The sequence below is a fragment of the Ammodytes marinus genome, assembly GCF_949987685.1.
Source record: "Ammodytes marinus genome assembly, chromosome: 18".
Classification (NCBI taxonomy): Eukaryota; Metazoa; Chordata; class Actinopteri; order Uranoscopiformes; family Ammodytidae; genus Ammodytes; species Ammodytes marinus.
Genome location: NC_137222.1, coordinates 12595505 through 12608611, shown reverse-complemented (window position 1 = coordinate 12608611; position 13107 = coordinate 12595505). Strand labels below are relative to the sequence as shown.

The 13107-nt window shown below is 40.1% G+C and overlaps 1 protein-coding gene across 1 annotated transcript; it reads left to right on the top strand.

The window, feature by feature from the left end:
• The first annotated feature begins 1175 nt into the window (after positions 1–1175).
• anxa4 (annexin A4) lies at positions 1176–12209 on the top strand. Its single transcript, XM_080047036.1, has 13 exons — positions 1176–1298; positions 2808–2861; positions 3529–3616; positions 6019–6113; positions 7244–7357; positions 7972–8062; positions 9840–9919; positions 10250–10306; positions 10397–10490; positions 10812–10907; positions 11254–11312; positions 11598–11720; positions 11959–12209. The coding sequence occupies exons 2-13, from the start codon at positions 2853–2855 to the stop codon at positions 12013–12015; spliced, it is 963 nt and encodes a 320-aa protein (XP_079903162.1). The 5' UTR covers positions 1176–1298; positions 2808–2852; the 3' UTR covers positions 12016–12209.
• The last annotated feature ends 898 nt before the right edge of the window (positions 12210–13107 follow it).

Below are 13107 nucleotides of genomic sequence, written 5' to 3'. Positions count from 1 at the left end.
GCCGCCGTAAAGTGATTTCAGCCGCGGGAGGGCGCACAGCCTGTTTAAACTGGGCTATATCGCCTCGAAACGTGTGTGCGGCAGCAATTTCTGATCAGTCATACTACTCAATAGCACTACAGGATTATTGTCCGCTGTATTAACACATACATGTCTTTTAAGGCGAGCAGACATCAACGTTGTACGGGGATCGACCCCGTTTTTGGTGGCTCTCTGTGCATCAAGGTGAAATAAAATAACGTGATTAAGGCAGGCATATAGCTATTGGTTTTTGATTTGTTTATGTGTACCGTGGGTCAATTATCCTGCTTTTTGTTTTATATACCTTAAAATGAGTTGTAAACATTCACGAGTATGACAATTAATAGATTATATCCCTATTTTTGCTTTAAAACGTATTACAGCTGTTAAAAGAGACTGAATTTGTTCTTATCTACCCCATATAGCCCACATGAATATTATAATGTCAGTTTGGAGCAGAAATATCATTTTAACTACAAGATTCGGCTTCAGATCAATTTCTGGCAGCAAGAAAACGACTGAAATATCTTATATTTGACCATTTAAGGGTGTTTCAGCGGGTAATATACACTGGATATGATATAATCTATTTAATGTGCTGCTCATGAATGTTAACTACTAATTTTAAGGCATATAAAACATGTCAGTATCAAGATAGGGCTTGAGATCAATTTCTGGCAGCAAGAAAACGACTGAAATACCTTATAGGCTATTTGACCATTTAAGGGAGTTTCAGCTCGTAATAGACACTGGATGGGATATAATCTATTAATTGTCATACTCGTGAATGTTTACAACTCATTTTAAGGTATATAAAACAAAAAGCAGGATAATTGCGCCTTAAAAGACATGTATGTGTTAATACAGCGGACAATAATCCTGTAGTGCTATTGAGTAGTATGACTGATCAGAAATTGCTGCCGCACACACGTTTCGAGGCGATATAGCCCAGTTTAAACAGGCTGTGCGCCCTCCCGCGGCTGAAATCACTTTACGGCGGCCGATCACTTTTTGGCACCACACCTGTACCACAAATTTGAATTTAAAAATGTAGTAGGCCTATTTACAACAGTAATGCGTTGTTCCCATTTGTTCCGACATTCCCTGAAAGCAGCAGCAGCAGCTCACGAAGGGAGGTCCCTGTTTGTGCATATGCATCCCGGAGGGTGGGACATGAGCTTGAGAGTAGTAGTTATAGCCTATTTTTTAGTTTCCTGATACAGTGACGCTTTACCCTCTCGTCGGGCTCCCCGCTGACCAAATTGTCTCCAGGACAGGTAAGGTGTCTTTCAGTGTCAGGTCGGTCGTGTTTCCGATGTGTTTTGTGCTTTGTTTAGTTTTGTGTTTGACAGATCAGAGCTCAGACTGAGGCTGCCTGGTTCTCTGTCTGCAGGGTGTGCCCTCGAACTTCACACAGTTAACTATTACCACGCTCTGCTTCCTGAATCACTTTGTATAAGGATTTTATATTTGCATTTTGTGAACTTTTAAGTAGCCTATCCCGAACAACCGCTGTCAAAAATCTGAACATATTGAATAGCCTATACATTCAGCTGCAATTATAACGGCGTTATAATAACTTTTAGAACATAATTCCTGTCTGAAGCCCCCCGCCGCCAGTCTTTTACAGAGAAGTTTTCTTCTTTCCTACTATTGGTCAATTACCAATTCATTCACTGACATTATACGTTTGTGATCCAATCTCTTACTCTGTCGCCTATAACTATGTAGGCCTACAGTGTATGTGTGATAGTACAGTATGATATATGGCTATGCACTGTAGGTAGCCTATCTGATAATAAAAGTCCAATATAACAGGCTAACAACTGCATCCAGGTAACTCATACATATGCAGGCTATTACCTGTCACATAGTCTCGCAAAGCCAGACCAAACTACCTGTCACATAACCCACACAGTACATATTTACAGAATTATGGCCTGGAGCTGTTGTTTGTTTTGAGGAATAACAACCAGGTTTTCAATTTTCTTTCCCCAACAGGATCCGCTTTGTCTTTATTTACAGTGTGGTCGATGCACAGTGTGTCCTGTGTGTGTGTGTGTGTGTGTGTGTGTGTGTGTGTGTGTGTGTGTGTGTGTGTGTGTGTGTTAGACACCTGCCCAGTATTTACATCACAACCCCCTCAGGTGTGGCTGCACACACTGCACACAAAGACACACACATATATACACACTCACACATAGTTCAGGTCACTATGTTTGATTAGCAAATATCTCTGCATTTACAGGACAAGGATCCCTGTTGGGAAATTTAAAACATTTGTAATTGTTTTCTCTGTAATAGTCCTAATGTATTATACAAACATCTAGGCAGTGGTTTAGCGCCTTCTGCAGCTTGTACACCTAATATAGGTCTTTTTAACTAGATGCATTTGGACCAATATATGACGACTACGTCAGCAGGTAACTCAACCCTCACTTGAAGGAAAGAACCCCTCTGCCTTTGCTCTCAGTGGAGTAATTACAGGTGTGTCCTAACAAACGCTGTCTTAATGGGATTAGCTCCGGGGGCGCAGGCACAGAATTGGGAGACATAAGAGAGCTCACAACCAAGCGTGTGTGTGTGTGTGTGTGTGTGTGTGTGTGTGTGTGTGTGTGACCTAAACCCTCTTTGAAATGTTGAACTGCATACAATATTGATCACAGGCTAATGAGGGTCACTCAAAAACTGAGACAGTTTACTGCCACCTAAACCTGATGCTTCATTTAACTTATTATAAACACACAAGAGACTAACAATAGCATCTTCTCTTTGTTCTTTGGTAGCTTTTCTGCACCTCTCCAGTTTTGGAAATCCACACTCTATCCACAATGGCAGCGGTAAGTTCGTCCAACAGCTGCTCTTCTAACTGGCTGTCAACATCATTTCCATGTATTCGTATCAGCAGTGGAATTAAGTTTAGCCTGGTTTTTAAATATAATGACTTGTAAAGATGGTGTTGTAAGTCTGCAGCCCGTGCTGATAGTTATGTTTGAGGTCTCTCGTGATCATTTGGTATACAAAATGTTTTCTCAAATCGGATATGAAATTTAGGCCAATATTATTTTGTCTCAAATATAGTTCTCACAGCTCCTACACTTTGTTCTGCATAGGAAATTATAAAAACATATTTCTGACACAGGAATAGATGAATAATGTTTCTAGCTTTAACTTTTGTTATTCTTTGGCATTAAAAATGTATATTCATACAAATATCCTGCTCTGAATAATAATTAGCCGTATATGTTTCTTTTTAAGTAAAAAAAATAATTTCACAGTCATATGTGCACGCCTTGAACTCAGATCTAAGATGAGCCAAGAAAAACTTCCCCTCTTCTGCAAATACGTATAAACAGCTGCTTGTGTCAATCTGTACACATGCATCTTTCTGCACAGTAAAAGTGAACACATTACAAGTTACACATAGTGTTAAATGGAGGGGGACTCCTACTTTTTATTTCTGTTGAATAGATAAATGGTTGTAATAATTTTGTCTTTTTCGTCCAGATTGGAAACCGTGGAGCAGTGACTGAGGCGGCAGGGTTTGACCCAGTGGCAGATGCCCAGAAGCTTAGAGAAGCCATGAAGGGAACTGGTGAGTGAATACAGCCAATGTCATCTATAAAAAAAAAAGATATGCTAAACCTTGTCATTAAGGCTAGTCCTCCACAAGGGGAAAAACATGTAATTTTACTTTTTTCCCTTCTCTCGCCTCCTCTCCAGGAAAGTTTGAAACATAAATTCAGTGTTGCTCCGTGCCCATGTTGTCATGACAGCTCTGAGTTTTTTTCTTGCCCCTTTTAATCTGCTGAGTGTGTCATTGGACTTCGCCTCACCTCTATCCGTCGTTTTGCTAAGCTTCGCCTCAACTCCTGATATGGAGTAAAAAAATTCATCTTGACTTTGCTGATACTGCAGGAAGCAGTTGTGAACTAATCTCATAATGGGGGTGCAACTGGAAGATAAGCACCAGTCAAAGAGGTAGATGTCCTAACAAATATATTCAGGGGTGCATAACATTCAGGTTTTTTTTGTCACTTTTAACACATTTAGGGCTTGGAATGTAAGTGTAGTTTGGGTTTTGCCGGCGTAATCATCTTCCCCTGACTCTAATTTGCGCTCTATTGCTAACAGATGGTTTGTATGCTGTTGCCAACAAAGAGCTGTGTGTGTTAGGCTCATCTCCAAGGTTGCAGTGCTGTTGCATGATTCTATGTCCTACGCCATGAGGGCTGAACAATTGTTCCTTAAACTGAGCTCCAAACATCGTAACATACAGTCATATGAAAAAGTTTGGGAACCCCTCTCAGCCGGCATTATAATTGACTCTGCTTTCACACAAAAAAGATAAAAGTGGTATGTCTTTAATTTACCAGGAACAGCTAAGTACTGGGATGTTTTCCAAACAAAGATTTTTTGAAAAGCAGTATTTAGTTTTATGAAATTAAATAAAATGTGAAAAACTGGCTGTGCAAAAATATGGGAACCCTTGTGGTCTTGCTGAATTTAATGCATGTAACAGCATGTAAAACTGAGGACTTTAAACAAAAAATTGGTTGGATTATGTTGTTAAGCCTTGAACCTCATAGAAAGGTCTGTTTAATCATGATAAAAGGTATTTTAGGTGCCTAAATGCAAGTTCTACTTCTCTTTGACTCTCTGCAGAAGTGAGACAGAATGGGATCATCAAAACAGCTCCCAAAAGATCTTAAAAACAAAGATTGTTCATTGTCATGGTTTAGGGGAAGGCTACAAGAAGCTTTCCCAAAGGTTTCAATTGTCAATTTCTACTGTAAGGAACGTTGTCAGGGAATGGAAGGACACAGGCACAGTTGCAGTTAAACCCAGGTCTAGCAGACCAAGAAAAGTACAAGAGCGGCATATGCGGCGGATTGTGAGAATGGTTGCACACAACCCAAAGATCACCTCCAAAGACCTGCAAGAACATCTGGCTGCAGATTGTGTATCTGTACATGGTTCTACAATTCAGTGCAATTTGCACCAAAACATCTGTATGGCCGGGTGATGAGAAGGAAGCCCTTTCTGCGCCCACGCCACAGATACAGTTGCATGGAGTATGCAAAAGCTCATTTAGACAAGCCAGATTCATATTGGAAGAAAATGCTTTGGACTGATGAGACAAAAATTAAGTTATTTGGTCTTTATAAAAAGCAGATGTTTTGGTGCAAATTGCGCTGAATTGTTGAACGATGTACAGATACACAATCTGCAGCCAGATGTTCTTGCAGGTCTTTGGAGGTGATCTGTGGGTTGTGTGCAACCATTCTCACAATCCTCCACCTATGCCGCTCCTGTTTTTTTCTTGGTCTGCCATGCCTGGGTTTAACTGCCACTATGCCTGTGTCCTTCCATTTCCTGACAACGTTCCCTACAGTCGAAATTGACAATTGAAACCTTTGGGAAAGCTTCTTGCAGCCTTCCACTAAACCATGACAATGAACAATCTTTGTTTTTCAGATCTTTTGGGAGCTGTTTTGATGATCCCATTCTGTCTCACTTCAGCAGAGAGTCAAAGAGAAGTGCAACTTGCATTTAGGCACCTAAAATAAATTTTCTCATGATTAAACAGACATTTCTATGAGGTTCAAGGCTTAACAACATAATCCAACCAACTTTGTGTTTAAAGTCATCAGTTGTACATGCTGTTACAGGCATTAAAATCAACAAAACCACAAGGGTTCCTATATTTTTGCACAGCCAGTTTTTCACATTTTATTTTATTTCATACAACCAAATACTGCTTTTCAAAAAATCTTTGTTTGGAAAACATCCCAGTACTTAGCTGTTCCCGGTAAATTAAAGACATACCACTTTTGTATTTTTTTTGTGAAAGCAGAGTCAATTATAATGCCGGCTGAGAGGGGTTCCCAAACTTTTTCATATGACTGTATATGATTCTTCCAATTTTTCAGACATTTAAGCCTACAATTGGTTAAACTAGGTTATACCATTCTGTGTTGTTTTATTTTTTCGCAGGCACCGATGAGGCAGCCATCACCGCGGTCCTTGCAAAGCGTACTATTGCCCAGAGGCAGCGCATCAAAGAGGCCTACAAACAGGCAGTGGGGAAGGTGAGAGATTTTAGAGAGCCGTACTCAAAAGGCAGCAAACAAAAAGTATTTTTGTGAATGAAAAAGTTTGTTTCTCATCACAAAATGACACATGAAGCACAGGAGGGGAAGAAAAGGCGGCTGGAGCTTTGGAAGAATTTGAAAAGTGTAAATGATGGAGACTCGGCAGCAGCAGTGCATGTGTCATACCTATATGGCACCTAATTCCATTGTTAACTCTCCTCGTCATTCTCTCATTCTTCACAGGTTAGGGATTTGCTTAGTTAACGCAGGGCTGATAATGTGAGAGTTAACCATTAACACTAAAGCAGAAATGAACACCACATGTAAACAAAGACCGGGACAGAGACACCTTGTAATCTATAGAATAAGGTGAATGCTCCCTCTGTTTCCCCCTCTATATAAAACAAATAGGGGAAGCCACAGCAGTGCAATTCATACTGACCGTTCCTTTGTTTCATGATTACGTGGATCAATATGTTAACTAAAAAAGGGGATGTAAGGGATGTTTTATGGTATTGACATAATGTGGTAATGAGAAGACGACTCTGCAGTGCTCGGTACGAGGTCAGTAAAGTTTTCTGTGAGTTTCGTCTGAGGGGAGATGCAAAAAAAAAAAAAAGGTGAGTGTTGAATCCTGGCGGGCAGAAAGAGTGAGTCATGATACACACGGCGACGCCCACATGTGCTCACACAGACCCGTTGTGTTGTCCAGAGACCACACCCTCTAGTGGAGACACTAATCCCACTGCAGGAATGTGTGAAAGTGTTGTCATATCCACGTCGACAGCAGAAAAACCTTCAAATAAAGCTGATATTTACAGATTTTTTTAAAGATATTTTTTTGGCAATTTTTATGCTTTATTGATAATGTAGAGACAGAGGTGAAATGGGGCAGAGAGGGGAGTGACATGCAGAGAACGACCGCGGGCTGGAATCGAACACAGGTCCGCTGCTGGCCGAGGCCCATGGGGGGGACGCCCTACCAACTGAGCTAAGGGCGCCCCACAGATTTTTTTGATAGTCATATTTCCTCACAGATTCCACCCCTTGATGAAGCTATTTCAGTTTTTTGGAATGATTTGTGGGTGATTTCCCTGTTAATCCCTCTGTTCCCATTCCTCCTGCAGGACCTGGCCGACGAGCTGTCTTCAGAGCTGAGTGGAAACTTCCGGAGTGTGGTTCTAGGTCTGCTGATGCTGGCCCCTGTGTATGATGCCTGCGAGCTGAAATTTGCAATGAAGGTCAAAGAGTGTTTCATTTACTTGTCAGTGTTTTCTTTATGGGGGAAAAGTCTAGTGATTGTCAACAAATGCCAAGAGGAGACCAAATTCGACAATGAATTCATCCTTCTATGAAATTTTAACTGACATGTCATTGCACCATCTTCATGTTATTTGGTAACTTAATAAACCTGTCAAATGTAGTGTATTTTGAGTAGGCCTATATCCCACACACACACACCTTGCTGCACTTAATTCTAATTTGCTCAAATGTGTATTAATCCGCAGCCTAAAATAGTCCTAAACCAAAACACAATTTATTCTATTCACTTCTTTTTTAGTATTCCTAGCTGTTTTAGTGAATTATTAAGCCTTATGAAAAATAATTTGTGACATGACTTAAAAAACTTTGAAGGGATTGTGAAACGTATTCAGATGACAGGAATAGCACATTTTGATTTTGGTCTTTTATAGGTTTTGATGACAATAGCAAAAATGTAGAATAATGCAGAACTTAATCCTTTACGCTACAAGTCCTTCAGGTCGTAAAAGTAACGTGTGTATCCAGTATAAAAGCATTACATCTTCCTCATGTCTTCATCCCTTGTTTATTAACACGTGTCCATTCCTCACAGGGGGCTGGAACAGAGGAGGCCTGTCTTATCGATATTCTCGCTTCAAGGACAAATGCCGAGATAAAAACCATCTGTGCTTTCTACAAGAAAGGTAAGCGTGTCACTAGTACAAATATAGTCTTTGAACATCAGTTTGTGTACTTTGGGGACTTGTATGTTATCCGATATTCAGTGACGGAGCCCCTGTTTCTTTGTAGGGAGCTGCAATGAATTCCATTATTAGAGAACAGGATGGCATAAATTATTCATACAAGCCATTGCTGCTCTCTATGTGGCAGTTTATTGTTTGCCCATTTGTTCTTTTGGTTGCAATGGCGGTAGTCCCACAACTCCTTTAGCCTGCAGCAATTAGCATTCGGGATCTTAAACATTGATTCACACAACTGTTTTGTGTAAAAGCAGTTTCAAACAATCAAACCGTTATTACTGTATACTTATTGTTGGGGATTCCGTGGGTAAGCTGAGCCTTTACCCATGAGGACAGGTTTAGGATTTAAGAATGAACTGTGGAAAGATGCAGCGCCTGTTTGAGTCAGTTCGATATATTTAAAAAAATAATGCAATAAAAATGTATGGTCCCATCTCTTGGCTAACATTTTAGCCTTTACAACTTTATAAGCTAGTGTATTTGGCCACATGTAGCCATAGACATAGGGGAAGGTGGGGTGATTTGTGCATTTTGGAAGTTGCAAAACCCCTTGTTTCTAGAAAACCGTGGAAGAAATTGGAAATGTGACCACATATTTAAGAAGAGCCATCCATTTGACTCATCCTGTAAAGAAGGGAGACACAAGGAATAAGATATAAGCACATTTAAGCTCAAAAAACTGTGTTTTGCCTTTCAAAGTAAAATTTCCATGATCAAGGTTTTTTGATTATTGTGTCTGAACAATTATAGACACGTTTGAAAACATTTGACACATGTTTTAGTGCTTTGGTATGCTACACTTTGAGTCTATATAGTTAGCACAATGTCAACCCTAAATTGCTGCATCATGCCTATTATCCAAAATTCTGGGGATGGGGTGATTTGTGCGCAAGGGCCTGGGTGAGTTATAAGTAAGTAAGTAAGTAAAATGTATTTATAAAAGCACATTTATGACAGTTTGCACTGTCCAAAGTGCTGTACATAGTGCATTCAGTAGGTAAACAATGAAGGTAAAATAACAATAACCAAAATAAAAGACGTAAAGCCCATACATCCACATAAACACAGATAGTAGTGCAGAGGTAAGTAAGTAGTGCAGAGGTTAATGGGGAGGAAACACCAGGGTGTACATATGGGTTTTGAGCCTTGATTTAAAGGCAGAAATGTAGGGGGAATCACATTTGTCAGGTGGCAGTTGGTTCCACAAGCACGGAGCAACTAGTGCAAAGTACATTTCTGAGAGTTGTGCCAGTGGCATGGCTGTATACGCTGGTCACCAAAAGAAAGTGATTGTCTACAGTAGCTCAGAAGAGAGTGACATCTCAATTCCACTTAACGACACCACTGATGAGAGTTCAGATGGCCAGAAAGATGATGATGGTGACTTTGTCATTGTGACACAATGACGCACAAATCACCCCACATAGTGGGGTGATTTGTGCGACAAGACAACTTTTTTTCCGAAAGCTATATTTCTTAAACAGTTTATTCCAGATCCAAAGTTTTTATTGCCAGGGATGCACAACATCCTGAAATATATGTACATATTTGAGTTGGAGACATAACTGTCAAGGCCTCACTTTAAAATCACTTTGAGTAAAAAGTTGCACAAATCACCCCACCTTCCCCTATAGTTTTTTTTTCTGTGTATCAGTGAACATGGAGTAGATTACATTCTTAATATTTAAATGTCGTTTTTGTGTTTATTTTTTCATGACAGAACATGGAAAAGACTTGGAAGACGCAGTGTGTGGGGACACATCTGGAATGTTTCAGAGGGTTTTGGTCTCTTTACTCACGGTGAGCAAACATCATAAGCCCACCATTTTATGATTGTCTAACATATTTATTAAAAATTCAATGTAGTGAAAACAATGCGATTCAAGTAAAAGTAGAGTCTAAGTATTCGATTCCATGTATCTTGCTGGAAAACCTCAGCATTTTTGTGATTCATTTTGTTTGCAAGAGCTGATTTAAGAAATGAAAGTATTTTGAAGATGTCTTGTAAAATGTCAGTAGGAACCATGGTCTGTTTGGGGAAGAGGAAGCAATAGTCACATCTGCACCATAAAAAAAAATGTTTCCCCTTTTTTTTCCCTCTGTTGAATGTTGTGCAATTCTGCATTGCAGGCTGGACGGGACGAAGGGGACCAAGTGGACGAGGCCCAGGCTGTTGCGGATGCCAAGGCATGAGTTCAGGTTATTTATAGATGAAAGTATCTGTTTTCAATCATAACTCTCGGTATCTGTTTTTATTTTGAATGTTTGTGATTTTAGGAAATCTATGAGGCTGGCGAGGCTCGATGGGGCACGGACGAGGTCAAGTTCCTCACTGTGCTTTGTGTGAGGAACCATAAACATCTGCTCCGAGGTATTCATCCAGCATTACAGCAAACGTCATGTGGAAATCTGCAAGCTCAACATCCTTGTGTCTATGAGTGTCACATGATGAATGTACTTCATTTTACTAAAATTAGCTACAAAAAAGTCCTGTAGCAGGAATCTAGATTTTTTTAGTGACCCCCTGGTGGCCCTTTTTGGAACAACAGTCTCTTTTTGTTAAATCTCTTTCATGTTTATTCAATCGTGTAGTGTGTAGTGTCAGGACTTTGATCAAAACAAATCAGAGTGATAGTCGGATAGATTTATTCTACCTGCCCATAGATCTCATTGTGGTTTTTTTCCCCTTCAGTGTTTGAGGAGTATCAGAAGATTTCTGGGAGAGACATTGAGGACAGCATCAAGAGGGAGATGTCTGGCTGTCTGGAGGACATCTTTCTGGCCATAGGTCTGTCTCCGCTTTAAATGCCGAATAAATATGTATAGCCAAATATATATAATTACGAGGAATTAACCATGTTCACAACCAGTTCAAATGAGCACAAACAAGGCTTTATAGACAGAAAATAAAAACCAAAATAACAATTACAAAGCTGTTTGTTGTAAAGATAAAGTGCCGAATCTCTTTCTACCCATTGATCCTCTTTCCTCGTTGATACCTGCTTATACTTAATATGAATACCCTGCAAAGAACATCAGAGGGGTGATTTTTTTGGTAGTGAGATCGAGGCGACTTTTAAAAGACTGAGCTTATTGCATTCATGTTGTTACAGCTTTCTGTTTTTGCTTCACAGTGAAATGCATAAGGAACAAGTCGGCGTTCTTTGCGGAGCGTTTATACAAGTCAATGAAGGTAAATATTGCATGCTCAAGGGGGAAACTATACTGTTATGTGCAGTCACTACATGTGAAATTCTTGGTGTGTGTGTGTGTGTGTGTGTGTGCGTGTGTGTGTGTGTGTGTGTGTGTGTGTATACAGTATATCGTGTTTTCATTTGCTTGATTAGTTATCAATACTCAAATTTACAGTTTTCCCATTGGCCGACAGGGAAAGCATTTGTTGACTGAAGGATGCACGTGGTTAAAAATAGGGTCCAAGCTAAGCGCAGTTTAACACAATGTTCTCTCTCTTTTTCAGGGGCTGGGCACTACAGACAGTGTCCTCATCAGAATAATGGTTTCCAGGGCCGAGATTGACATGTTGGACATTAAGGCAGAGTTCCTGAAGATGTATAGCAAGACTCTGTACTCCTTCATCAAGGTGAGTCATTATGAAAACTCTTATCAGCTGAGATTATAATAATGAGAGTGATTCTAACTTGATGTTATGCCCTAATGACGCTCTTGTTTGTGATGGGACTTTCACTAAATATTGTATGTAGATTTGAATTTTTCTTTTTGAATGTTAATAAGAATATCACAGTTTTTGATATAAGTTTGGTAGTCTGATAGGAAGGTCCTTTTTTGAAGTCTCACTGATCCTACTTGTTTGCGCACAGGGAGACACGTCTGGTGACTACCGCAAAATCCTGCTGGATCTGTGTGGTGGCGAGTGAAAAGAAGAAGAAAAAAACAGCTCTGTTGTCACTCTGCAGACCACGTTATGAGCTCCTTGTTTTCTGTTCTCAATACTTACCCTAACTTACCATTTTCTCCTCCAGTCGCCGTCACATTTCACTGATGGACCCCACAGTGCCTTGTTTATGTTTGTACTGTAATAGCAATTAAACCAAAGAGCAGTGACCTTTTACACATGTCTGTGTTTTTTATATTGATCCTGGCTTATTGGGATCAATTCATGGTTTAAGTTAGACGGAGAGAGATATATGCTTCTCACATCTCTAACGAACGTATAAAGACAAATGTTATTGGCTTCCAGCTTCCGGTCTCGTTACAGCGCAACATTTCCATCACTGTCCTGTCGACCAAGTCCATTTGTTTAATTGGTAGCAATACCTCATTCGTTGAGTCAGCCCTTCGCCAATTGACTCAATTACATTAACGGGATGCTAGCTTGATTTGGGAGGCAGTAAAGTGTGCTCTAATTAAGTTAAGGAGGATGCCACCATAGCTCATGCAAAACTTGCGGCTTTGTTTTCCCAGGAGCTGTGTGCAGTGGTTGTGCTCAAGGTGACCACTAGGTGGAACCAAAATAACTCCATGAAGTGAGTCTGAAGCAGCTAAGAACCCAGCGGTGCATGGGAATCAAGGCCCCCTCCATTATGCTTGTGAATAGAACATTATAAGCTGTGTTTATACTTCAGCAAAATATGACTCATCACCAAATTAGTGATGTACAAACCACAGCGTGTTCTTCCGCAGTCCTGACTATTGAACTCTATCGAAAAGACCAGAACCAAAAAGCACCAAACCCTGACTGACTGTTACCAATTCTGCATCCATTTATGTCTCTGTCCTCTGTCCCCCATGACCATCTGGCAATTGCTTCATTTACTAATTTCAGAGGTTATCAAGGCAACTGTGAAGCTGATTCGGGCCCCAGAAAGGCTTTGGTGCAGATTTTCCCAAAACCATTTGGTGGTACATTTATTTTGTTGTAAGGCCTCTGTGTCCCTATTGTAGTCCCCATAAAATTTTAACCTGATTTTTATAACAGGACAATAGCATATCCTTTAAATGAAATGCTT

Excerpts from the sequence above, each read along its gene's own strand:
- anxa4 (XM_080047036.1), top strand. Across the intron at positions 3,617-6,018 it reads AGAAGCCATGAAGGGAACTG|GCACCGATGAGGCAGCCATC; the intron begins GTGAGTGAATAC and ends ATTTTTTCGCAG. Across the intron at positions 10,908-11,253 it reads GGACATCTTTCTGGCCATAG|TGAAATGCATAAGGAACAAG; the intron begins GTCTGTCTCCGC and ends TTTGCTTCACAG.